Here is a 27,934-nt window from a genome sequence, read left to right on the forward strand (position 1 = left end):
TTTGGAGCAGGTGTAGGCAGCACAGGCCACCAAATGGGCATCAGACTGCCAGTAGTTGCAGGCGATTATGACAGTGCGCTCTCCAGATTGAGTATTTTGTGGTTAATTTTAGAATTTGGCAAAATGTGGACCCGGACTTTGGCACACGGCTTATTCTTTCGAAAGACGTTGATGGATGATCTTTAACGTCCACCGGTGAAGCAGGCGACCCGTGTGTGTGTGTGGGGGTTTTTTACGGTTTATTACACCCGCAGTTTATAACCAGGGCAGCCGCTGGATTTGAACCGTGAACTTCTTGCAACAAGCGACGAACGCGCTGCCGCTAGGCTGTCGTTACAAAACTGCGGCGAGTTTGGTCAGCCAAAGTTCATACGTTCATGTGGAGGTTGGCGAGGAGAGCCAGTGGATGGTTTCGGGAATAACCTCACGGTGAACATCTGGAACGCTGTTGGCGAATAATCGAAGCTGGCAGTGGCGTTCCTGCGTGGGCCATGGTTTGAGAAATGGTGACCACAGTTGCATTGTGAGCTCTTCTTGCCCAACTGGTGTCGGAGGTGGTGGTGGTGGTCTCATTGGCTGTGCGGTGTCGACGGGGAATGAGGTTGCGCGCGCGCGGATGGAGCAAGAACGTTTCGAAAGTGCTCGCTTACAAATCCAGCGGTCGTCGGTCAGACCCAGCCACGGCAAAACGTGGCCCAGAAGCCACAAGGCCTGGTGCCAAGCTGAGGAATGAGAATCCCAGTGGATTATGCTGCCACATCATCTGCGACCAAACATTCAACACGTTTGTGGATAACACTGTGGCCTTAAAAGGAAAAAAAAAATCTATAATAAACGCACGGACGGACGGACGTAGCTTACTTTGTATTTTAATGAGAAAAAATATTTTAATACACATCATCTTCGTGAACATGCCAGTTTTCCTTCGGGAAATGTGTGTGCGTGAGTGCGTGCGTGCGTGGCAATGGCTTTTACGAGTGGTGTCAACATGAGGATTGATGGAGGGGGCTGCGCAAAATGTTAATGGAAGTTTGCAGCTGCCACCTTCCTCGACTACAGCAGGAGGTAGGGGGACAATGCTCACAACAACGAGCAGAGCAGCAGGTCGATAAAACTGTGAGTTAGTCCAGTGGAGAGCGCAGGTACATCTGCCAGTGACCTGAGCCAGTTCATATCTGGGTCTGTATCATGTCTTCCTGCTGGCAATCCTTCAATCACTTCTCATGGCCTCCAACTGCATCTAGTCTGGCACAAGTGCATGGTAATGTCACCTTAAGGATTCGGATTCATAGGGCAATGAATTGCCTGGGAAATCAAGTGCCTTGCGTTACATCTCATCTGAACCGTTTCAATGCCCTGAAGTCTAACCAAGGGGAGCCCCAGTGATAGCTGTCCCTATGTGGCACAAGGTGTACACAGGACCGGCCTCCAAAAAAGGGTATTCGTCTGTCAATATGGGGTAAATTGCAGCTGTAGTCGGTGTATGCGTGTACCACTGTGCCAGTCGTCTGTCAATCAACTCGTAACACTTGGGTCTGTGCCGTGACCTCCTACTAGCAGCGAGCCTTTCAGACTTTGAGTGGCCTCGAGGTGCAACTTGAGCATCGAACGCCATTTTGTTGTTGCTGTGTGCCAATATGCAATGGGGCCTTGGAAACTGATGGGTCACAATAAAGGCGAGACACGGCTGTCACACAGCCAGCCTGCCACCCCACATCGCGGCGTTCAAACGGCAACGTCCATTTGTTTCCCCAACAAACACGAATACTCGGCATCGTATGAAAACGTAATAAGGCATGTTGTTGAAAATAACACTATCCCTTCTGTATTTACAGATTCCCAGAAATACGCACACCTTTTTTTTATCATGAAATTAATCCACGTGGGTTGCAAAACCCAAGCAAATCCCAGTTTTGTCTTCACAGTTTGAATTTAAACAATTGACACGCCGCTACTGTTCTCTGTGCTAAAGTTAAGTAGAATGGTTTAAAAACTGTGAATAAATACCAGTAAAAATACCGTGCTGGGCAGCAATAGTTACAGGGCTGCTAACACCTTCATAAAAAATAAAACCCACGCGCTAATGAATGACGTGACTTCTACAACCAATGTACCGGTAACACTAAACTGTTTTGCTTCATATGCATCATCCTTTGCCACGGTCTATACACTGCTGGATGAAGGTCTCCCTTCACGGCCCTGCGATGGGACTATCGTATTCACGATGCGTTTAATATTTAAACCACGCCGGGAGGCATCGCGTGCTCTGGTTTTCTTCTGATTTACAAAGTCCACTGGGTTCTTCTTTGTACATGGATATAATACATTTGCTCGTAGGCACACTACAAAAAAAGTGTCAAAAGTAACATTCTTCCATTACATTCCTCCACGACCTCAACACAGTGACCGGCTGGCCATGGCTGGTCCAAGCTCGCACGCGATTGGCTACGTGGTGGATTCTCCAGCCACCCCATTGGCCACCTCGTCTGACAGGGGCAAGCTGAGCGTGCTGGTCACCGGGTGAATCCACGAGGTCGTCTGCGTCACGTGACTGTGAGGGGGGGGGGGGTGCAAAGACAACGGCGGTGACGACATCAACGTCACAAAACACGACCCTTGAAGTGTGAAGCATCGTCTCGGAAGAAGAGTTTATGCATCGTAGCGATTATTGTGACCCGGGGGTTGTGCCGTTGCGGGCACGGGTGGCGGAGCGTGACACTGAACAGACTCCTCTGTGCTCGCCGCGCCACGTGACAAAGTCAAAGCGTCGGCTCTCGTACACTTTATGCTTCCGCTTAAACGGGAACTGTGGTATTTTTTCCGATTGCTTTTTGTCGGTTGTAACGCGGCATCGATTTGTCGATTTGTGTTTTTAAGTTTCACACTCAAGGCTAACGATGTGTGTGTGTGTGTGAGAATCGTTTCAGCGATTCGTACAAAGGAATAATTTGCTAACGTTACATTGAGACTAATCTAATGTTCGAGTGAGAGCAAGAAAAGTAGAAATGATGCAAACTACACATAAAAACACGGCAAAAAAGATATTCTTGAAATGAAATAACACCGCCTGAATTGCAACAATTCACCAAATCACCATGGAGTGAATCGTTGCACCGCTAACATTTTAGCTTCATGGTTTTGTAGCTGGTGTGAGCTCACCCGTGATTAATCACGTGTATATTTGTCCACTCAGTAGTATTTGGGAACCTACGAAACCATTTTGCATAGCGACAGGTAGCAGCCAGGTGCGTGTATTATTATTATTACGACGTGATTGCAACGGTGATCAGAGATTGGACCTCGAGCCCCCACGTGCACTGCAGAGTACGATGCACATCCCCAATTTAGATTTGGGCGGACTTGGTGCTGAGGAATTAAGCTGCGGTGTTGTAACGCGGAGGGCGCCTCTGATGGGTATTGCAGGTATGCAAATTGCACTTCTGAAGAGGACTTTTGAAATAAAGTTTTGCCGTTTCACCAACCCCCCCCTCCTCCGCTTCTCCGGAGGACGCAGAGCGTATTTACTCATCGTCTCCGAACTTTATAATTTGTATCGTTGTTTTCGTCTCTTTAGTCGATCTGTTCCCCCCCCCCCCCCGTCGCAAGGATTCACGGCGGGAGGAGAGGGGACAGAGCGGGCCGACTACAGCTTGCTGCTCTTTGAGTTTTCCTGAAAAAGCTGAACTTTCGAAAACGACGGCTCCAATCGTTCGTAGCTCAGTGCAGCGTGTGAAATGGAACCCGTGGAGTTTTTGGGGAAAGAATGAAGGATGTGAAACAGATGCTGACCACGCAGGTTAGCCAGCGGCTTCTCAAACGAAGATTTGAACCGCAGGAGGTGACATGCCACGAGGAATAGGTCCCATCCAGCAGTAGATTGACAAAAGGGCGACTCGCTACACGTACTTTATAAAATACTTGATGCCATCCGCTGTGTAGGCCTCTTCCCAGCCATATGGCAAACCTGGGGAGAAAAATAAACACAAGGACCAAAAAAGTCAAAAACACAATTTGATTTGGGTGGTGGATGTTCTGGGACAAACTTTACTACATCTGCTAGAGGCAGGGAATGCATTCGCCAAGAGAAATCTCAATGGATATCTGACTCCGTCCCACCACGACTCTAGGCACCCAATCTCAAGTGTCCCTCTCAGCGCCTCCCTCGCCCTGCGCCCAGTCCCGCGCTCTCCCACCTTTTCTTTTCCCCTTCACTGGAACAAACTCCCACTGCAAATAAGACAATCATCTTCACTATCAATCACCTGCTTCCATGTTCTTAGGTTTTTTCGGTAAAGTCACGTAGGTAAAAACATTAAAAAAGTAAAATAAAATAAAAAATCACGACGTTTCGGAGGCAACACAAGCTTCCGTCTTCAGGTGGTACCGTCACAGCCACGACAGCTGTATCAAGTAAATGAGAGATTGCAGGAGATACCACTCCGTTTATATAATGGTTGGAGAAGGTGGTGGGGCAAGGGCCGCATACTTTTTAGAACACCTGCTTCCATTCCTCCCTTAAAACAACCGCCATCCCTTCTTCCCCAGCCGATCATCATCCTGCTAGAGCTACTCCCGGCCCCCGCTCGCCAGCTAACAGCAGGCCTACCCCAACCCACCCATATCCACTCTCACCTGTCACCGGAACTACACCTACCACTTTTAATAACACCGCTCTTTATTTCAACCACTATCATATGCACAATTCTGTAATTGCCGTAAAGTGCTTTGGAACAAGGCGCTTTATGAATCTATGTAAGATAGAGGATAATCATTTAGAGTACACACAGGAAGAGATTCGGTGATGTTGATGGCGATATCTTTCCAACATAAAGGATTTCCTTCGTAACGCAGAATAAACCAATCTGCTCTTCGCACAGTCTTAACACTTCTTAGATGTCAAAGACAGCCCGTTCCTGTTCGTCCACACGTTCGGCCTCTTTTATCAGTCCACTGCTTGACGAGGGCCTCCCCACACCTGTGGTGCGTGGGGAGCACTATTTCACCACACCTCACCATGGCTGGCCAGTGTGAGTTGAAGGTGTGATGCAAAAAACTTGGGACGCGTAGAAATGCACAACAGGTGAGTTTTGCTGCACTACCTCCTACTGCCTACCCATGTAGCCCTGCAGGTTTGCGCAACGGTGGTCGCCCATCCCAGCACTATGCAGGCTCGAGCCCTGCTTATCTTCATAGATCAAGATCCGGCGCATTCCCAGGTGATTGGCTCATTCATAAGCCGACGCCACCAAACCTGTGTTCTCGTGACCGCACTTTGACGCACGCTCACACGGGACACTCGAAAAAGCCGTTGCCACGGACACCGCCCAGCGGTTGGTGTCCGTGGGCTGTGCCCCGTGGCCCACTCGTGGCCCACACTCACAGTCGGCCTCGATGAGCCCGCGAATCGACTTGCTGATTTCCCGAGCCTCGGCCGCCAGGCCCAGGCAGCTGGCGGTGCCGTTCCGCACTCCGCGCGATACCACGGGGGACAGGTGATGCGCCCCCACCGTCTCGCCTCTCGTCAGCCTGCACACATGCACAACAAAAAATAAAAAGATTCCCCTGTATAGACTGAACCAACTGTTGTTAGCAAGTCTTGCACCTATGACAGCCCGCACGGCACATGAGCGCGAGGGTGGCCAGCACCACGCCCCGGCTGCCTTTGTCTCGCCAGTGGTGATGTTTACACACCATACCAAGTACTCATTCGAGGCTGAGTCGACCTAGGGGAGGCCCAGGACCGGTTCAGATAATCGAACTCGGGGCGCCGGGCATCGTAGCGCAGTGTAGCGCTAACCGCTACACTACCGCTCCCCACACATGCCCACTTCCTCCCCCAGGAATGGCTGAACTCTGTTGGGGGTGTCCACTGTGAAAGAACACCGGCGCAGATCGGCACCGCACCGGAGGGGGTGGTGAGGCCAGCGCCACGCCAGGTCGCCTTTGTCCCCCCCCCCCCCCCCCCGATGTTTGCACATTCAAACGTGCCGGCGTGAAAGCTCCCGTCAAGATGCGGTTGAAGGCGGCATTCCTACAAGAGACTCTTGAGGTTGGCTTTGCGCCTCCCGCGTTGTGACTGAACACCTATTCGTCTATTTCACGAAACGCGTGCAGTGTCACAAATTGCATTGTTAAGGATGCGTCAATTGGAGGGGGCGGCCCGGAACGAGTTCGGGTGTTGGCCACTGGCCGGTAATCTAACTTTGGTCACCAGGTGCATAGCACAGGTGTGCTAACCACGACGCCGCTTGCTCCCCATGTACGCACGCGTGTGATGGTGATACAAAACAAACAAGAGGGACATTGTGAATGGCACACGAAAAAAATTAGGCTCTTGAATAAAATGGTGAACCTGAATGGAGACAATACAATGGGGAGGAGGGTGCATGACGACAATTCCTCTGGCCGATGACGAGATGCGCCCTCCGATTGGACTGTGTGTGTGTGCGTGCGTGGATACTCACGCCAGCTGTCCTTGCGCCGGGACCAGACTGGACAGGACCTCCTGCACCGTCTGACGCGCAAGGAGAATCCACACGCAGCAGCCCATGGCGCGCACACACACACACACAAAGACAAAAATCCCCCATATAGGCTTAACGGTCTGTTGGGGCAAGTGCTGTTCGCGAGCACTTCCATGAAGGCCAAAACGACACAAGTGGGTGGCCAGCACCGCACCCAGCCGCATTCGTCTCCCCGGTGCTGATGTTTAAACACCAGGTACTCAGTTAAGGCTGAGTCGATCTAGGGGAAGCCCAATACCAGTTCAGATAAACGTCACTGGTGTTGGCTGTGAGCAGGAATCGAACTCGGGTAGCCGGCAGTTCGAAGCCTACTGCCAAGTTGCTGCTCCTCACTGCGCACGCCGGCACACAATCACGCGGTCGCTCACCCACGGCACTCGCTCACATTCTCTCTCGCACACCAAGAGGGAGGCCAAGGCTTCCTCAAGTGACAAACAAAGACGAAGATCCCCCGTGTAGCCTTAACACGCTGTTGGGGCAAGTGCTGTTAGCGAGCACCTATGAAGGCCGGTACGGCACACGACGGGGTGGGTGGCCAGCACTAGCAGGAATAGAACTCTGGTCGCAGGGTTCGTAGCGTGCGCACACGCGTGTGCACACGTGTGTGCGTGGATGAGGCCGCCGAGGTATTTTGGCGAGCTGCAGGGTCACCTCCACGAACTGCAGCAGCTTGTCGGTGGAGACCTCGAAGGTTTTCCTCGTCATCTCGGACTTGCGCAGCTGGCAGTCGAGCACGGCGATTCTCTTCCTCAGCTCCAGCACCTCGTCCTGCACGCGTGCAGCAGCGGGGAGAGCACGCTTCCAGATCGTTCGGTGTCGCTGCGATGCACGAGAGCGACGGCAACAACCGCCCCATGCGTAGCGTCGGTACAAATTTGCCAAATGTAACAAAAATATCGAAATAAATTAAAAATACCGTGCCTGCAAATTATTCGACTGCAATATTACCATAGCAATCATCGCTACCGGAAAAACATGACGTGACAAGACCCTCTTGAAAAGAGTCATGAGATATACGCTCCAAGCCTGGGGTGTTTCATTCAGACGCTGTCTTGCCGACAGACCTGTTCTTCACCTGAGGACGGCTGCTTGCGTTGTGGTCGAAACGTCGTGAGAATTATTTTATCATGTTTTATTTTTATTCTTTTATTATTTCCCTTCTACGTGACTTTTCCGAAAGAACCAAGAAGAAGAGTCATGAGACTCCGCGAGGCTTTCCTCGCTCTCTCTCTCTCTCTCTCGTGTCGCTCGCGCCCCGGGGGCCGTCCGCTCGCGCTGCCGCACCTTGGCGGCCTCCTTGCGCTCGAGGTCGATGAGCTGGCCCTTGACGTCGGACAGCTCGATCTCGAGGAGGCGCACCACCTCCTCGTAGTCCTGCTCCATGCTGTGCGCCTGCCGCGTCGCCACTTCCGCCAGGTGCACGCGGTTCCGCAGCGCGCGGCTCTCCTCCAACGCCGCCTGCGCCTCCTGCGAGGGGCGGACACGGACCAGCGGGAGCGCGTTCGTGGCTCGTCGATTCGAATGCGACAGGCCGCCCTGGGTAATGCTGCGGGCGAATTAATGGTGAAATACGCGCGCCCCCTGCACGCCCCCCCCCCCCCCCCGTCTTATCTCTCGGTCGACGTTAAGAAGCCACGTGATGACATTCGAAGAGCAGGCCACTGTGTGCAGGCGTCGCAAAACAAATCTGCTCGCAAACTACTGGACAGCTATGAAAAAGAGCTTCGTGGCTCATCGGATTGCTCGAGTCTAAATAAAGATTCTGATTCTGATTGGGAAACGTACAGCAGCGATCGTTGCCTCCGACCATGAAACATCTAGCAGGAACAAAAATACTCTGCAACAGCAAACATGTGACTGCTGCTGGTGCTGGTTGGCCCAGTAGGGGGCACAGGTGGTGCATCGGCCAGTCATCTCAGTCAGTCCACCCGTGGCACCTGGGTCTGCCCCGTGACCTCCTGCCGGCGGGCATTCGACACTTCACGAGGCCTCAACGTGCACGTAGCCTGGCACAAGCGTCGTGGTGACGTCGCCGCCACTTAGTGGCGAATGGCGCTTGTTGCTGGTGCTGGTGCGAAGGACTGTGGCGGCGCCGTGTGTTGATATCACTCCGACTCCGCGGGAATTTCACGGTGGCCCTCACCTGTTTTGCCTTCTGCAGCTCCTCGTGCAGATCCTTGCTCGAGTGCTCGACCTCACTCAGCCGGGCCTGTTGAACGCGCAAGCCCCGGTCAGCACAACGCGTACGCAGAACCACCGGCCGCACCGGCGGACGACTCGGACAGGGCCCTGATGGGTTCAGTGATGATGTCATCTTGCTCTATTTAACACCAGAAGCACGTGATTTAACACTATTGTGGAAAATCGCCCAATGATGCTGGATGTAATTACCAGCGAAACGTCGTATTCAAATTGTAAATGTTGTGGATTTACTCTCCAACACACCGGTGAGCTGAAGTAGTAACTCATTGGCGCACTGTTTACGTGACAACCCTTACTGGTTGTGTCGGGTGGTGGAGGGTTACGACACATTGACACTTACACGATCTAACCCAAAAACCTATATTATGAGTGGCGAGATGTTAACTACCTCGCCTGGTATATAGGAGATCGTGGGTTCGATCCCGACCCTTACGCCTGTATATTTGGAGTTTGCGTGTCTCTCTCTCCCCGTGGTGCCGTTGATTTTTCTTCCGATACTCCGGTTTTTCCTTCCACATTTTAGAATGGACTCTGCGTTGACGTCATTTGGCTGTTGCTATAAATTTCCACGTGACGATAGGCCACTTCGTTGGGCTATCATTTGTGATAAAAGAGCTATACGAGTCTCAGTGGGCCTTGCCTGGTAAAATAAATAAATACTTTTCTATATATTTTTTGATGTTTTGTTGTGGAAGCCAAGCAAGCTCGGTACAACGCGTCAATCGTTCCTGGGGAAGGGGACAGAAAACCCGGGGTGGGGGGAGAGGAGGGAGGGGGCGAAGGGGGGTGGGGTAAACCATCATTCTAAGAGGAGATGGGTGTGGGGAGGGGGGTGGAAAAATGAACACGACACAATCCGTACAACAAACACGCAGCTTGTTGTACGGATCGTATCGACTGCTCGCGCCCGACCCGGTCGCGCCTGCTCCGGGCCAACGAAGGGGGCTCGCCGACCGAGCCCACGAGGGGGCTCTCACCTTGAGGTTGTGGTTCTCGAAGAGAGCTTCATCCCTCTCCCTCCTGAGGCGCTCCGCTTCCCCATCGTCGCTGCCCAAGCCCTGCGCGCACACAAACAACGGAGGTAAAAGGTCACCCGTAGACTGTTAGGGGGGGCAAAGCGCCGTCATAGCGAGCACCCCGTTTGAGAAACATGTGGTTAAACGCACATGCACAAAGACAAAGGTCACACACATGTGACCTCGGCACACTGCTGCGGCCAAGTGCTGGTTAGCGAGCATCTACTGGCGAACGTGTGCACACGTGCGCGGGCATCATGCAACTTTAGAAACGTACGTACAAGCAAAGACACACACGCGGATAACAAAAAGTGGACTTCATGATGCGTCTAAATGCAACTGCATCTCACAAGGCTTCAAAATGGGAGAACATGCACAGAGGTAACTGAACAAGAGTGATATCGTTGTAGGATCTATTTATTTTTCTGAAAGGGGATAAAACGCGCGGTGGAAAACTACAGGGCAGAGAGGAAAAATTAGATGAGGGTATTTGTAAATACGAGCAATAAAGGACACCTCAGATAGACGGAGACTCAGGTCACAGACAGAGGAGGAGAAGAAGGCCTTGAGCCTAGAGCTTGCACAGGGAGAAGGAATTGGCAGTGGGGCCAGTGGAGAGGGCAGGCAATTGCAGACAGCAGGGTCACCCACATATGCACGTTCAAAAACATATACTCGACTTCTATGCATTTTCCGTAAACAAAATTAACTGTAAACGTCTCTGTCTAGTCTGCGGCAGGTTGCAAAGGCGTATGAAGCCCCGATAGACCAATCACCACACCAGCTGCTCCCTCTGGGTATACAGGTGTTCGGCCAATCAAGATTGTTGCTGGATGAAGGCCTCCCCACATTCCTGGCAATTATGGAGGTTGATAATTGGTTTTTTACCCTTTTATCTGGCAACAAAACTGACACCTGTTTGCATAGACCACAATACCTGCAGTCATAATGCAAACAAATGAAACGTTGGTACGTACTGGGCACCACCCTACAGATCTTTTGGTGGGGGGGGGGGGGTTCGTGTGACGGCGCCGCTCGCCCGTCGTGCGGCAGAGGTCGCAACTGGGTACCCGATACCCGTACCCTACCCGATACCCGGCTACCCATATCCAGTCGGGTACGGGTACCCGTTTGCGACCCTGGTGCGGCCGGGTACGGGTACGGGTAGACCGTGAGTCACTGGTGAGTCACCGTTTGTCACTCATTTCCCAACGTCTTGTCTCTTCTCACAATTCAAGTTCCTAGAATCAACCCACCCGCGCCTGCAACATGGCTTCATCCCAGAGGTCGCAATCAGGTACCCGATACCCGTACCCTACCCGTACCCGGCCGGTACGGGTAGGGTACGGGTACAGGTACCCGTTTGCGACCCTGGTGCGGCCGGATACGGGTACGGGAAAGAAATCAAAACCCGTTTGCGACCTCTGTCGTGCGTCACTGACCCGGCCAAGCGGGGAGAGCGGCTCCAGCAGGGCGGCCAGCTCGCTCGTGCCGACCAACACCGCGCCCTGATCCGGCCCCATCTCCTCCAGCTGCAGCCGGAACACCTGGCGAGCTGCCCGCACAAAGTCTGCGACCAAAGACAAAGACCCCCCGTGTAGCCTTAACAGACTGTTAGGGCAAGTGCTGTTCGCGAACACCTAATGAAGGCCGGCACTGCACACGAGGCGGGGGTGGGTGGCCGGCACCACGCCCGACCGTCTTTGTCTCCCCAGTGTTAATGTTTACACACTGCACCAGGTATTCATTTGAGACCGAGTCGACCTATGGGAGGCCCAGGGCCGGTTCAGATAATCGTCACTGGTTTTGACTATGAGCGGGAGTCGAACTGTAGTCGCCCGGGTTCGTAGTGCAGAGCAGCACACTACCCGGTCCCCATACACACCCATACCCGCAACTCCGATTAGCACGGTTGGCTACGTACAGTGCGTTACAAGTTCAACACACTTACATACCCACACATTGATATGCACAGATGCAGCCTGGGAGTGGGCTCCAGACTGGGAGGGGAGCGAGCTTCTCACCTCCGTACTTGACCGTTCCGCGCGAATCCACTTGCAGAGCTTCGCGGAGTGCCTCCTGCTGCTCTTCCCGCGCCTCCACGCCCAGATAGCGCAGCGCCTGACACCGCAACACGGCACCGCACGTCACCACACCACGCCATCACTCGATCACCAGCGGGGCCAGGCAGCGTACACGCGCGTCTCGAGCCAGTTAACAAGGAGCATCGACCATCATCAGGCGAACTCCGGTCATCCAAGCAGTGGCTTTTGGCTGGTGATCGAACAAAGACGGTTACTCCATCGCACGCTTTTAGGTGCACCTCTGCGGCCATCTGGAATGCTGTTCCTTCCCATATTGGAAGCCACTGGAGCTATGCACTTTTAAATCTATATTAAAAACGTATTTCTCTAGAACTGCTTTTATGGTTAGATTTTAATCCTTCCCCCGCACCACTGATTACCACAGTTGGCTATGTACGGTGCAAAAGAAGTTCCACATACATACAGCACAACGATAAAGACCCCCCGTATAGCCTTAACAAACTATTGGAGCAAGTGCTATTAACGAGCACCTATGAAGGCTGGCACAACACAGTAGGGGGTTGGTGGCCAACACCGCGCCCGACTGCCTTTGTCTCCCCAGTGGCGATGTTTTAAAACACCCGCACCAGGTACTTAATTTTGAGTCTGAGTGGACCTAGGGGAGGCCCAGAACCGGTTCAGATAATCGCCACAGGTGTCTACCGTGAACGGGAATCGAACTCGGGGTGCCGGGTTCGTACCTGCAGCACGCTAACCGCTACACTACCGCTCCCCGCGCACACAAACCCACACACGCACACAGAAGAGAACAGACAGACACAGCATGCAGCACACTTACAGAGCTACGCAGGACGACAGTTAGGGCCACTAGCTCTGGAATCTCGCACGCCCAGGTAGGACACACGCGAGCGGCCGATTTGTTTTGTCTGCGAGGACCCGTGGGACCCCTCTCTCACCAGCTCCAGCTTGTCCACCTTGAGCCGCACGTGTGGGTCCAGCGACAGCTTCCTGCTCAAGAGCCGCCCCCCTGTGACACAAACGGGCGCTCGTTCGTCTCTCCGGAGAACACGTCAACAGAGGTGGCCACATCGGCTCGGCCTTCAATGAGTAGTACCCGGTGCGGTGTGTTTTAACAAGTCAGCACTGGCGAGACAAAGGCAGCCGAGCGCGAGTGCTTGGCCACACCGTCCCCTGGTGTGCCGTGACAACCGCAACAGGTGCTCGGTAACAGGAGTTGCCACAACACCACGTGATGTGTCTTTTTCTTCATGAATGCTATACCGGCGTGTGTGGACCCTGCCGAGTTGATGACTGGTATGGGCGCCAAGCCCTGCCGAGATTTTCCCTGCAACGACACAACGACGTGAAAGTCATTCCACAGCTCATTCTAAACTCTGATGGCACCCTGGAGCGAAGTGGTGACAACATCGTGACGGATTTATGAACAAAACCATCAGTAATGCCACTTGTTAAGCAAGGGTCTGTGGACCACATGCGGAACTGGAAACCTTCCAAACCCACAGGGCTCTGGTTTTCAGGCTCTACACCTTTTTTTACAGAGTTAAGGAAAATGTCACGTGCGTTCGTTTTGGTACTTTTTAATGTCATTAAAAAAAATTTCCTGTATGTGCCTCTCAGGAATCTGTTCAACCAGTAGTACTAGTCGATAGTAGCTGGCAAGCAGTGAATCATTGGGCTGCACAATACCTGGGCTGCACCTGGCTAGACTGCACCTGCCTGGGCTGCACCTGGTGAGGCTGCACGATGCTGCATCTGCTGGGCTGCACCTGCCTGGGCTGCACCTGCCTGGGCTTGCACCTGGTGAGGCTGCACATGGCTAGACTGCACCTGCCTGGGCTTGCACCTGGTGAGGCTGCACCTGCCTGGGCTGTACCTGCCTGGGCTTGCACCTGGTGAGGCTGCACATGGCTAGGCTGCACCTGCCTGTGCTGTACCTGCTTGGGCTGCGTGCTGGGGATGCCGGGCTGCGAGGAGTAGAGCGCCACGCTGTGGAGGGCGCTAGAGTACGGGGGACCCTTCCCTCGGATGAACGCGATCTCCACGCCGGCGTCCGTGCTGCATAGCGCACAGGGCGACACATGGGGGATGAGGATGGGGTCTCCAATGGTGCCAACGTCTCCACGCCCGGAGCTGTCTCGGCTCCCCGGTTTTTATCTGAGTGCCGAGTGCAGCTCACCGAAGCTTGGTGCGAGTCAGCAGCCCCTTGGCGTCTTCGTGAGTGATGCCCATGAGCGACTCCTTGTTGATGGCCACGAGCTGATCCCCTGGTCTCACGCGCCCGTCCTGCGGGCAGGACACCACCGGCACGCTGATGCCCAGTCCACGCTGATGCCCAGTCTAATCTGCCCTTCTTACAGAGTCACCACCGGTTGCACCCAGCAATTCACAACACTGGTCCCCTGTCCTCACATGCCCATTCTAGAGGGATAATAGCCGGCGGTCGTGATGACTCGAGTGGACACCACGAGAGGGAACGCGCGCTTTAGAGGACGTCCATCGCGGAGATCGAGCGATGAAATCTGCTCATGCGCGCTGGAGCTGGATGGATTGTTGCATCATGCGACCGTGAGAGATGGCCGATGGCTTGTGGAGGCCTTCATCTCACAGTCGATAAATCACGACTGATGACGACAACGATAAAAGTAGAGAACTTTGTGCGCTATTTCTGGAGGCTGTACAGGATCACCGTGCCTCTCGGCGACGTGGTGGTGGCGAGAGCACAGCGGGCGCGGCACAGCGGGCGCGGCACAACGAGCGCGGCACAACAACGAGCGCGGCACAACGAGTGTGACGAACCTTGTGGCAGTCGCCGCCCGGCAGCACCTCCTGCACGTACACCATGGGCCCGTCGGGGCGGTTCGTGCCGCCCATGAGGGTGATGCCCAGGCCCGAGGTCCTGACCAAGGAGACCACCTGGATGGCGCCGCTCTCACTCTGTGGGCTGCGGGAAAACGAACCCCCCCCGCACCGATCTTAGAGTGGCATCTCAGGGCCCAGCGATCAAAGTGTGAGTTGCGCGGCCCCGGTATCTGCGCAGCTCCGGTATCCGAACATGCTCCACGCAAACCTGTCAGCAAAACGTGCCGCGTACGTCGTCTGATATGTATAATAGGGGACTGGTTCGTCCTTCTACTTATGTATTTTTTTACCCATATGTTTTACCCATAATGCAATGTGCCAGCAAAATTCTAAGATTTTATATATCATACACTTTGAGTTTCTATCTATGGGACCTTTTTTGCCGATATCAAAGTGATGAAAAAAATAAGAATAGGTTTTCACCCCTTCTGGCAATAAAACAGGGGGTGTTAAGATGTTCAAACACCGAATAGATGCCGTTTGCAAGGCATCAAGTCTGCATTGACTGCACATGCTTGTGGCAAAACATGCACACAAACATGCTCTGTGTGTTCGCCTTTTGGCGGTCTCTGGTCAAACACTGGTTAGACAAGGCCATAAAGAAGGCTGTCTCTGGTGTAGGCCAATCAGTTTCAAAGACAGTGCTATATATTATCAGAGATGATATGCACTGTCCTTGAAGTTGCTGGAGCAGCGATTAGCGTCCTGCACTATGAACCCGGCGACCCAAGTTCGATTCCCGGACCTGGGCCTCCCCTATGTCGACTTAGCCTCAAGTTAGTACTTGGTACGAAGCGTAAACATCGCCACGAGGAGACATAGGCGGCCGGGCGTGGTGCTGGCCACCCACCCTCTCATGTGCCGTGCAGGCCTTCATCGGTGCTCGCGAACAGCACTTACCCCCCCAGTCTATTGAGGCTACACGGGGGATCTTTGTTTTTGTTTGTTGCGTGCGCACCTGCTGGGCGTGGTGGCTCGCGAGTCGCGCGAGGCCGGGAACGCTTCCCGAGTTGTGGCTCAGGCTGTCCTTGGGGCTGAGCAGGGGACTCGGGGATCGGGACGACGAAGTCGACGAGGTGCTGTCCAGGAACTTTCCTGCACCGTGGAGGGGCGGGGGCGGCAGCAGCACGTGACCACATCGTCATCATCATCATCATTATCACTATGAGACCTCCTTTACCGGTGGAATTATATAGTAATAGGTTTTTACTGTCTTTGAGTTGTACGCCTTTTGTCGTCATCTGGTCCAACACCAGTGGAGACTGGGCTCTAAGAAAAGCTGTCTCTGGTGTGGACCAATCAACTTCAAGGACAGTGCATATCATTATCATTATCAGAGTTGTTTCTTTTTGTTTGCATTTTTGACTGCTTGTGTTGTGGTTATTGCAAACATGATCCCTTGTATAAAGGTGTCAGTTTTTTGTACCAGTTGAAAGGGTAAAAACCTATTACTATATCATCATCATCGTCACGATCTATGGGCAGATAGAACCTGTAGGTGTCCACTGGACATTTCGTCATTTGTTTCCACTTTCTTTGTGCCAATATGCTCAAGTCATGCCACATCTTTCTGGCACCAATCTCTTGTGAAGTTATCATCGTCAAGTCAATCTCTGTGAGGTCTCCCTCTCTTTCCGGTTCCATCCATTTTTCCGAACAACAACAACAACAGCACACTTTTAATGTCCATCCTATACGTGTCCAATTAGTGCCGGTTTCCTTCTCATCACTGCCTGCATCAGGTCCCACAACCAACAATCAAATCTGTAACCGAAGAGAAAACCAGCCTCAACGGAATAACAGAGCAGGCCAGAAAATCACAAGTTTAAAACAACAACAACAACACACAAACGTGTGTGAAGAGCACACAGCCACTGTGCATTATGAAAACAACCGTCGGCATCTTCTTGGTTCTTTCGGTAAAGTCACTTAGAAGGGAAATAATAAAATAATAAAAATAAAACATAATAAAATACAATTCTCACGACGTTTCGGCCACAACGCAAGCAGCCGTCCTCAGGTGAAGAACAGGTCTGTCGGAAAGACAGCGTCTGAATGAGCTCATTCAGACGCTGTGAATTCAGACGCTGCTCGCGAACATCACTTGCCCCAACAGTCTGTTAAGGCTATACGGGGGGATCTTTGTCTTTGTTTGTGAAACCACGTGTGTGTGTGTGTGCGTATGTGTGTGCAACCACGTGTGTGTGTGTGTGCACGTACGTGTGTGTGCAACCACGTGTGTGTGTGTGTGCGTACGTGTGTGTGCAACCACGTGCGTATGTGTGTGCGAAACCACGTGTGTATGTGTGTGTGCGTACTTGTGTGCAACCACGTGTGTGTGCGCGTACGTGTGTGTGCAACCACGTGTGTGTGTGTGTGCATGTACGTGTGTGTGCAACCACGTGTGTGTGTGCAACCACGTGTGTATGTGTGTGTGCGTACGTGTGTGTGCAACCACGTGTGTGTGTGTGTGTGAAACCACGTGTGTGTGTGTGTGCGTACGTGTGTGTGCAACCACGTGTGTGTGTGAAACCACGTGTGTATGTGTGTGTGCAACCACGTGTGTGTGTGTGTGTGTGCAACCACGTGTGTATGTGTGTGTGCAACCACGTGTGTGTGTGTGTGTGCAACCACGTGTGTATGTGTGTGTGCGTACGCGTGTGTGTGTGTGTCCAGGGAGAGGGGAGCAGGCGGGCACCTAACGTGGGCGTCGTCGGGGAGCTGTGTGCCGAGCTGGCGTCGCTGTTACTCGCGTACTTCTCCAGGAGCTCCGCGAACTCCCTCCTGGTCACAACAAGCAAGGGGGTGTGCAGCGAGCGATCACACGCATGCCATACACCGCGTTTCTAGGGAACCACACTTCTGGTTCCTCGTGAAGTTTTTTGCGCGTGTGGGAGGAGGAGGGAAATTCGGAATTCTCCATCACTGACAAAAGGGGTAACACGCCAATTGTTATGCCTTCTTGGCCGTAGTTCCCCCAAGACGTTTAAGCTAAAAATCCAATTAACTTGACACAAGAACACAAAGCTTGGACACTTTTGGTTGATATTTTACGAAGGATTTTTTCTGTGATAAGTCATTGAGCACTGGACTGCGGTTTTACATTGCCATGAGTAACAACAACGATGATAATTTTGACTTGCAGCTTGCCGTACAGTATTCACTCGCTCTCGAAGAGAGAGATAATGACTCAGAGGCACGAGGAACCACAAACAGGCGAGCAAGGCATCCACGCGGTTAGCCAGCGCCAACGATTGTCCAAGCTCTGCGGCCTTCTATATTAAGGTGTTATTGTCCAAATGATGAATGCTTGTATACGGGAGTAAACCGGGGCGTCTTGGAGAAAACCAGAATCGGAATATTTACTTATACCGATGAGCTACAAAGATATTTTTCACAGACGTCCAGTCGGGGCAGGTCAGAAAGCCACGCACGCGAGGGGGGGACACTCTCCCATACAGATGGAACAGGGTGGGATCCACATTTGCTGTGTATTTGCCTTCTCCTGGCAAGCCAGAGAGTTTCACAACATCCGTGCAATCCACCAACCCTCACCTCCGCAGTGCTGGATTGCGGGCGTGCGCCAGCACCGCCAGCTACAGTGGTGAACAGACTCTGCGATCTCCAACTTGACATCCCATTCACTCATTAGCTCACACACAGACTCATGTCAAATGACCAGAATTATACAAATTGAGGGGCTTACGAGAGACTCACAAAGGGACGTGATTTCTTGGATTTTCTGTTTGCACATAGTCACTTTAAAATGTTTTCTTGTTCATGTTTTTGTTTTTTTTGTTTGTTGCGGTTGCACCCGATTCAAGAGCCGAATGGCTCACAGGGCTATACCTAATAAATGAACTTTGATATAAAGGCCTTGCAGATTAGTCCTTGTAGGAAAGAGTCTGTGTGCAACATCATGGGTATGACCAGTGCCACCAGATAAGCACCTCAAGCGCACTGCGGTGCCACGCAGAGTAACGGATTAATTCAATGAGCTGGGCGGATCTTAATTACAGCGGGGGAACATCCCACACCCAGCGACCTGCGGGGACCCTCGGATGCTGCAAGGGTCTTCATTGTGCACGCAATTAAAATAAACGAAAATATTTTATTTTTTATTTTTTACCAGGTAAGCCGCACTGAGCTATGTAGCTCTTTTTCAGACGTGACCTGGCCGCAAATGATAGCTCAACAAAGTGGCTTGTCACACGTGGACATTGATAGCAGCCATATACTGTAAATGCATGTTTCTAAATGTGGAGGGAAAAACCGGAGGGCATGGAGAAAAGTCCACGCGACCACGGGGAGAACTTCCAAACTCCAAATATGCAGGCATCAGCATCGGGATCGAACCCATAACCTCCTGTAAACCAGGCGAGGTACTTAACATCTCGCCACCGTGGCACCCCCCCAAATGTATGCCAGTTTTTATTGTGGCCGAGCTCCGACAACTTGCAAAGGCATAGCAGCACATTGCTGAACGCAGACTAAGAGCAATTGCTGCATCACTCGCAAGCGTTAGTCTTACCAAAGCCTACACAAAATACCTCGCTGAGCTAGAGTGCCCATTGAAGACCGCTTGACAATTATACAAATTATAATAAAAAATCTGATTAATCTAGGCTTATAAAACTAAACAAAGATCCCTGTATTGCCTTTAACACTATTGGGGCAAGTGCCGTTTGTGAGCACCTATGAAGGCCAGCATGGCACACAAGGGGGTGGGTGGTGAGCACCACGTCCAGTTGCATCAGTCATCACACCAGGTGCTATTTGTAAGGCTGAGTCGAGCTAGGGGAGGCCCATAACGGGTTCAAATATTTGCCACTGTTATTGGTCATAAGCAGAATGGAACTCGGGTCACCGTGTTCATAGCGCTCCGAGGAGCCCACGGGAGAAGAGGAGTGAGGAGGAGGTCGCACGTGGCGGAGAGCCGTCGCCACTCACCGAGCCTCGTCGTCGCGAGAGATGAGCATCGACATGTGACTGCTGGCGGAGGCCAGGCGCAGGACGTCGACCGCCCTACGGCGACACACGCACAACGTCCCCGGCGGGATTCGTCACCAGCACCGTCGCCCATGACCATCAACACTGGCATCATCGTCACGATCAATACCATCGTCATCATCATCATCACTAATTTTATCCGCATCGCGTCGATAATCGTCATTATATAATCATCATCGTCGGTGTCACCATCATTACTGATATCATCATCGCAGTAAAAATATCTGAACAAAAATATATCATCATCATCATCATCATCGCAGAAGTGTCATTTACAATGTAAACAATTTAAGTGGCTTTGCATCATTATACCATAGAGTTGCACATTTTTTTTATCAGAGCCATTAATGCCTGCAGTAAATTGAGATCTTTCTCTGAGAATGCCAACAAAGACAAGCCGAGGCTCTGCTCGAATCCATTTAGGATTATATTTCACTAAAGAGAATTGTCACCGCACATTATAAATGAAGGATTATGTTTATTTAACACCCCCTCCCCTAACAGTATTTTTCCAAACGAAGTCTGTTAATGCTATATGGGGGATTTTGTCTTTGTCTAAGCGTGCAGTGTTTGTGTGTCCGCTATGTTTGCTACGTGTGTACTGTGTAGGGGCGTGTGAGTTTTGGGAGCGGCGGTGTAGTGGTTGGCGCACTGCGCTACGAAACCGGCGGCCCAGGTTCGATATCCGCTCAGAAGTACTGTACAACACAGCATATGACACCTGTTATACACGGCAGTAGCCCATTGGGGAGCCACGTTGGTGAGATGATGACGACCTCGCCTGGTATACAGGAGGTCATGGGTTTGATCTCGACCCTGACGCCTGCTGTACATTTGATGTTTGCGTGTCTCTCTCCCCGTGGTCGCGTTGATTTTTCTCCGGGTCCTCCAGCTTTTCCCTCCATATTTAGTAACATGCGTTTAAGATTATTTAGCTGCTATCAATTTCCACGTGATAAGCCACTTCTTTGAGCTATCATTTGTGGCCAGGTCACTTCTGAAAAAGATCTATATAGCTAAGTGGGCCTTACCTGGCAAAATAAAAAAAATGTGTTAAAATTTTTGAGTTTTATAATTCACAGAACACTCTCCATGGTCACCCCTTCCTTAGCTTTCGCGATCCGGAGAGGGCAGGGCGCTCTCCGTGTGATTTGGTCGCGGGAAAACATGCGCGGCGAGTGAGCGAGCGCAGGCGCCAGACGACGCTGCGTCGCTACCGGCAGGAGGAGGTCTCCCTACCTGTCATTAGTTACTCCCAGCAGACTCTCGCCGTTGACCTCCAAGATCTGGTCACCTGGCCTCAGCCGCCCTGTGTCGGAGCAGAGGTACCACCACGCAGACGTCACACGCAGCGTTCTCCCTTCACACTCGCACTCACGTTGAGGCTCTGTTTCAGCTGGCAAGGCCCCAACGAGCTAAGCAGCTCTGCTACGAGGAAAACCACAGCCCAAGACCGTCTGTCGGCAGTGGCGGCAGGCGCAGGACACCGTAGTTTTATAGAGTTGCATAGAGACTCGTAGAGTTATGTACAGATCCACTGAGTTATATGGAGTTACGTAGAGACTCGGAGCACAGCACAGGACCGTCAACAGTGACAGCAGTTACAGGACATTGCAGGGTGGAGGGAATGTGCAAACTCACAAGAGCAAAAACAACAACAACAACAACACATTATTGACATGAAACCCAACGGTGAAAATACCAACAACGACAACAATCACAACAATAACAAATCAATAACAAGTGTCAAAAATCACGTGACGGATGTGCGTAAATAAACCACAGATACAGCGCCACACATAATGGAGCTTAGTGACAGCATTCGCAGTGCTAGCATTAGTTAGTTTTGCAGCATTCACACATTCTCAAACCGGACCTCGAATGTGTCCTCTGTTACTTTGTGACTTGGGTCTCATTCTCCACCTGTTGCCGCGTTTGCCACGGCCATTGTGGGCAAAGTACTCGAGTTGTCATGCAGGTAAAGCGCTTTTATTTTATTTGTTGTCAACTTCAGTTGGGCTTGCATTCGTGCCACAGCCTGAATTCTTTGGGCTCGTTTTGCTTTGTGGACGAGCCTAAAATTCAATGTCACAACCAACAATGATCCAGGCGGTCGGAACATTCAACATTTAATTCAACCTTAATTAACTATTTTCATTCCATCAGCAACGTGGTCTACACCCTTTAAACGGAAATATTTCTGTGAAAGACCTACGCAACTCGTGCGTTAGCGCACGGAACTCGGGAGAGTCACAGACGCGTCACCTTTTCAGCAATGCAAGTTGCCCATCAACTCAAATTCTGGGACCAATCAGGCCAACTCTGGTCAAGTCAGGTCAACTCAGGCGATCTCTAGTCAACTGAAGCCAACTCTAGCCAATTCTAGTTGGAATAATTACATATCGTGCTGTGCCAGAAAAATCCAGTCCCAAAGTGGCCGTGGAAATGGGGCACGAATCAACGCTACAGAATTCCACAGCGCAGTCGGAACTCCTGCCTCTCTGGCCTCTCAATGTGCCATGAGGAAGGTGGGCCATTGCCCGAAACATCCCCGATGACACACTTTCTTATTTATTTTTGGGTCAGTTGGTCACTGACGAATGTGTTGAGTTCTTTCGCTACACAAGCGCTTGCGCAACGCTGCCGACGCAAGGTGTCACCGACGAATACGCGCCGCAGTGAGTGCCAGCGACCGGAGGTACCGTCTAGGGCCGCCATCCCTCCGGGCAGCACGCGTTTCACGTAAACACCAAATTCCTCTCCGGATTCGCGCACTCCGCCGATCACCTTCACTCCTGCGCAACAACACGACAGCCACGCCGGCGTTAAACCCCCATCCCTCCCCCACAGCTTGCCGACCGCTCCACATTCAAATGGGCGCACGGTCGCAGACCGGAACAAAAGCACCAAGTAGCTCCCACTCAGAAGGCTTAATCCAATTCAGTTTCACGGCGACCATCACCAGCTTTCGATCTATCCACGGATGGATGAAATCGTCCCCAAGCCATCGCCATGCTTGAAGGTCTTCCGATGCGACGCTCCGTCTAGAGGCCTGTGCACCAGCTGATTTCATCGCTCCATCTCCGAGGTGGACGTAGTCATCTGCGGTGTGCTGCCTCCTTCGTTAAAGAGTCTCGACGACCAGAACAATTTTATAGAACGTATTTTACTATTGTGTTTTCCAAAAAAATTTGAACTTTCTGCAAAATAAACTAAAAACAGTTTTTTCTTGTTGTAATTTACCACACATGGCCCACTGAGCTATGTAGCTCTTTTTAAAAAACGACCTGGCTTTCATAAACGATAGCTCAACGACGTGGCTTACCACGTGGAAAGTTACAGCAGGCAAATACTCTTAAACGCTTGTTGATAAATACGGAGGGAAAAACCGGAGGTCCCAGAGAAGAATTCACATGACCATGGGGAGAGAGACACGCAAATATAAAAGCACTTTCGGGGTCGGGATAGAACCCACGACCTCCTGCATACCAGGCGAGGGAGTTAAAATCGCGGCACCGCGGCGCCCCAAAACAATCTCTTAAGCCTTATTGAGCCGCAAGAGAGGGAGAGTATTTGCTAATGTGGGTACAGGTGCCCTGTTCGCACGAATACAAACTTCCTCATAAGCATAGTCTGGCTTTCAGGTCTCCCGGAGCTTAAGCAAGCCGTGAACTTCTGACTTCACTCTGCCACTGCACCACTTTGCCTGCCAGGCCCCAGTCTCACAGAGATTGTCCTAAGCAGATTTATTGAGCGACTTTGTAATTAACAACAATGCGCATCTGGTGGGTAATATCTCCCCTCCCCCGCCATCACAATCAAGGCTAACCGCGCTTAGCCTGAAACATCACTCGCATTGTGGTGCTCATGAGTGTCTCACCGAAACTAAACTACAAAACTCAACTATTGTTTTTTTTATGTTACCAGGTAAGGTCCACTGAGATATAGAGCTTTTGTTCAGAAGCGACCTGGCCACAAATGATATCTCCACAAGGTAATTTAAAATGTCAATTACCTCGCCTGATACACAGGAGATCATGGATTCGATCCCAACCCTGACAGCCTGCTCTATATTTGGAGTTTGCGTGTCTCTCTCCCCCGCGGTCGCGTTGATTTTTCTCCGAGACCTCCGGTTTTCTCCTCCACATTTATAAACGTGCGTTTAAGAATATTTGCTGCGATACATTTCCACGTGATTTGCCACTTGGTTCAACTATCAATTGTGGCCAGGTCGCTTCTGAAAAAGAGATATAAAGTTCAGTGGGGCTTACCTGGTAGAAAGAGTTTTGGGTTTTCTTAAGATAGGCTACTGAGGCGGTGCAGGAAACACAATGGCCTCGTGCAGAGCACATCACGGAGCCAGTGATGGACATCCTGGCTAAATATCAACTCTTGCTTAAGCGCCACACCAAACCCAGTTGTAATGGGACTTAAGCTATAATAAACACGATTTAAGTCCACTCGGGTGATGTCACCACACACTGCACCAACCACTCCCACACCTTCCATGCGGGTCGTTCAGTTTTGTCTCAGTACAGCGGTTTGTCAATCCATTGCTGGATGTAGGCGTCTCGATGGTGTAAGGGTTGTTTAACCATACTTCACCACGCTGGCCAGTGCGGGCTGATGGAGGGCGTTCCCCACAACCGGTCCGAAATATTACTCACCGCTGATGTCAGCCGTGGTCGGGAACAAATGGCGGGTGTCCGTGTTGACAACGCGACGCGTTAACTACCGCACCACCACTCTCTCCCATTTGATTACTTGGCCTTATTACTGCAAAGGATTTGTTCACACTACACGGCTGACATCATGATCTATCCACTGCTGGACGAAGGCCTCCCTAGGCCGTCGCCACCTCGCACGTTTTTGCGAGCAACAATCCGTACGGCTCCTGCACACACGCCGATTTCATCGCTCCATCTCCACGGTGAACGTAACCCTTGCCACTAACACTGGTCTCAACCAAGGGACATTATCCCTTCCAGCCATTTGTCCGACCCAAGCCCACTTCGTTTTCTTTGCGGTCAATTTGATCTATCTAGCTTGTACATGTTCTCTAAGAGTTCCCGTACCTCGAGGCTAAGGGAATGAAGAAAGCCCATTAGACAGACAAGCACTCTGAACACGTAGAGAAGCCACCTGTGAGCCAAGCACTGCAATGATTAGCACGGTTGGTTCCGTACGGTGCGAAAGAAGTTCAACATGCATACGTGCACTGCAGTGGTCAATTGCGGATGGAACAAAGTCACAGACCAAGCACTCAGCATCTGATTATACTGCTGCTGGCATCAATCGCATCTGTAAATGATGAGAAAAACCTAACATAACCCGAAAACTATCGCACGCCGGAAAACCGGTTCTTTCGGTAAAGTCACGCAGAAATAAAATAAAAGAAATAATAGAATACGACGTTTCGCTTGCAATACAAGCAACCGTCATGAATGAATGAGAAAACAAGTGCACGTGCTCCCCACTCGCTTCCCACTTGCTTCCCGCGTGCTTCCCACTCGCATCCCACTCCATTTGTTTTCTCATTCATTTATACCTGATGACGGCTGCTTGTGTTGCAATCGAAACGCCGTATTCTATTATTTATTTTATTTTCTTTCTACGTGACTTTCCCTGAAAGAACCAAAGAGTAATTCCTGCAGTCACGAAAGCTTCAAATCAAGTTTGAAATTTCAAACAACACACGGCAGAAACGTGTAAAAAAAAAAAAGCACGCAGCCTTTTTTGTAACGATGCAAAAAAAAACAACCCCATCGCATCAGTTCCTGACGGAGTGGATTGTGGTCGTGGTCAACCAACACCGCAGGGGACACTGGCGGAGAGCGTGAGCATCACGCTGCACATTCCGTGACACGCGGCGAGAGCGCAGCGAGCGTTCCCAAAGAGAGGCTCACAATGAACCATGACGAGCGCGGCTCAAACAAAAGAAGCGAGAATCAAGGGGGGGGGCCCCCCGCCCCCCCCTGCTGCGCACAATGGTGAGTTCGTGTCCCGGCAAGCCCACGGGGTTCATCGCTCACTCACCGAGGCCGTTCTCGCAATCGGACAGGACGATGCGGTGGGCTGCTCGGTTGATCCCGTGAGGTCCCATGATGGTCCTGCACACGCACGCACACACGGCGGGGTGGAGGGAAGGGGAAGCGTCAGGTCCGGTGTAGGAATGCGCCACCGTGTCAGTCAACAAAGGTGAGACGGCCTTCGTGGCCGGTTGCATCAACGGCACCTCGTGTCAATATGAGACAATGCACCATTCAACACGCCGGCAACTTGGTAAACGACGCTACGCTACGTGCGTTAGTGATGCGTCGATTCGACAGACTCAAAAACATGTACCGCTCAAGATACGAGCATCGAGTTGAGAACTGCACATTTCCGACTGATGGAAATGGCACGCCGATACATTCGCGCCAACGGGATGCACAAAAGCCTTACAAACGAGCCCAAAAGAAAAGGCAACACGAATGAGATGGTAAAAACGAGAGGGGAAACAACCAATTCATTGAGTTGTGAAAATAACGCCAACTTTCCGTGGCAGGGGAGCAGATCGTGACGCGCCTATTCGCTGCGCACCTTCCAGTGTTCAACTTAGCAGACAAATAAAGACGTCATCCCAGTGAGCACTTGAACGACAACTCCAACCGACCTGAATTGATACGATAACCGAGCAACTTCAGGATCCGGTAACCACTTTACTTACACGGCTTGATTGACGGCGTGGTTGGAAACGCACAGGCGCACAATTAACCTCGATAACTTGTCTGAATATCAGTTGCTCCATGAGAGGCTTGTTGATCGGTTCCACGGTGAATGTGCTCGAGACTACGACATAACGTTCATCATATTTAGTTGTGTTATGTCGGATGAAACCCCACACAGCCACAAAATGCATCACACACAGTTACAAAGTGTTCACATGCCGTTTAAGAAACTATTTACAGTAAAATAACAACCAGTTTATCATCTGTTCGTTTGACGAACCAGTTAAGCCACCAATCCCACCGGAAGGTAATTAACTCCTGGGTAATTACTTTACGGTACGAGTGGTGGCGCAGTGGTTAGCGCACTGTGCTATCTATGAACCCGGAGACTTGGATTCGGATTCCTGGCCCGCGTTAGTGTCAGTGGCGTGCGACCTCTGAAATGGTCTTGAGCCGCCTGCCCTCCTCACAAACCCACAGTGACCAGCATGGTGAAGTATGGTCAAACAACCTCCGCATCTGACACGGTATTGGGAGGCCTTCATTCATGGGTGGACTGACAAAGTGCTGCGTTTTATTATTTGAAGAACTAATTGTTCGAATTACCGGTTGTTTAATAGCAGCGAATAAAAACACCCGTGCAGATTAGAAATTCTAGATTTGAAGCTTTCGTGACTGCAAGGATCCATACTCTTAGTTTTTTTCGGTAAAGTCATGTAGGTAAAAAAAAATCACGACGTGTCGGAGGCAACACAAGTCTCCGTCATCAGGTGGGACCGTCACAGCCAGATTTGCTGTATCAAGTGAGGGGGGGGGGAGATTAGAAATAACAACAAATTTAAATTACTAAAAGTCCAAAAACCACCTGACATCTAAACATTCAAAATTACCGCACCTTCGCTGCAAAGCCCCTCGTTTCAACAAACAGAAACCAATAGTCGTCGCTGCTTCAAGCCGCTGATGGCCCAATGACCGAGCCCATCGCTCTCATCCCATCCGCCAGATCCCACGGGCTGTGACGCAGTCGGACGCCCGACATTTGAGGTCTGCTCTGACAATCCCCCATCGCTCCCGGTCTGGATGCGGGCTCGTCACGTCCATCAACGACCTCCGGGCTCCCACTCTAAAGCCCCCATCTCTTTCTCTCTCTCCTCCAGCCTTCACCACGCGCCTGCCCCAGTTGAACCTCCTCCGTCGTGTGCCGATCCGTTCTTCCAAGTCGCCAACAAACAAACAAAAATTCCTCGCCTCGTCCACGCAACACACCTCTGTGCTCTCTGCGGCCAGAAGTGTATTGCGGACACTTTTCCTTGTTAACATTCCAGCTCTCTGACCCCACACGACAACACAGCGCTTACGCGGAACACACCGCGAGCATGCCCGCACGAGACGTACCTGGTAATCGTCAATCAGCCGCCGTGCTGCTGCCAAGGGCTGCTCGAGTGACTGGGCGCTTCGAGGTAATTATGGGCATTGGCGCCCGATCTTCCTGACACCCACCCCCACGGTACCCTTCGCACTGTGTGTGTGACGGGTGCGTCTGTCAT

The 27,934-nt window shown here is 51.5% G+C and overlaps 1 protein-coding gene across 1 annotated transcript; it reads right to left on the reverse strand.

Annotated features, from left to right (window-relative positions):
• Window positions 1-859: 859 nt before the first annotated feature.
• Window positions 860-27,934, reverse strand: STXBP4 (syntaxin binding protein 4). The gene is given in 23 exon segments (XM_061558610.1): window positions 860-2,551; window positions 3,907-3,964; window positions 5,381-5,526; window positions 6,465-6,514; window positions 7,176-7,292; window positions 7,809-7,991; window positions 8,668-8,733; window positions 9,704-9,784; window positions 11,185-11,312; window positions 11,767-11,863; window positions 12,744-12,814; window positions 13,069-13,132; window positions 13,743-13,863; window positions 13,985-14,091; window positions 14,605-14,749; window positions 15,626-15,669; window positions 15,671-15,762; window positions 17,366-17,451; window positions 19,618-19,692; window positions 20,917-20,986; window positions 22,380-22,472; window positions 25,714-25,787; window positions 27,783-27,934. Coding segments are annotated over 23 exon segments (2,226 nt in total). The 3' UTR covers window positions 860-2,445.

This window comes from Lethenteron reissneri, chromosome 3, assembly GCF_015708825.2.
Source record: "Lethenteron reissneri isolate LAM-NWPU_2019-01 chromosome 3, ASM1570882v1, whole genome shotgun sequence".
Lineage (NCBI taxonomy): Eukaryota > Metazoa > Chordata > Hyperoartia > Petromyzontiformes > Petromyzontidae > Lethenteron > Lethenteron reissneri.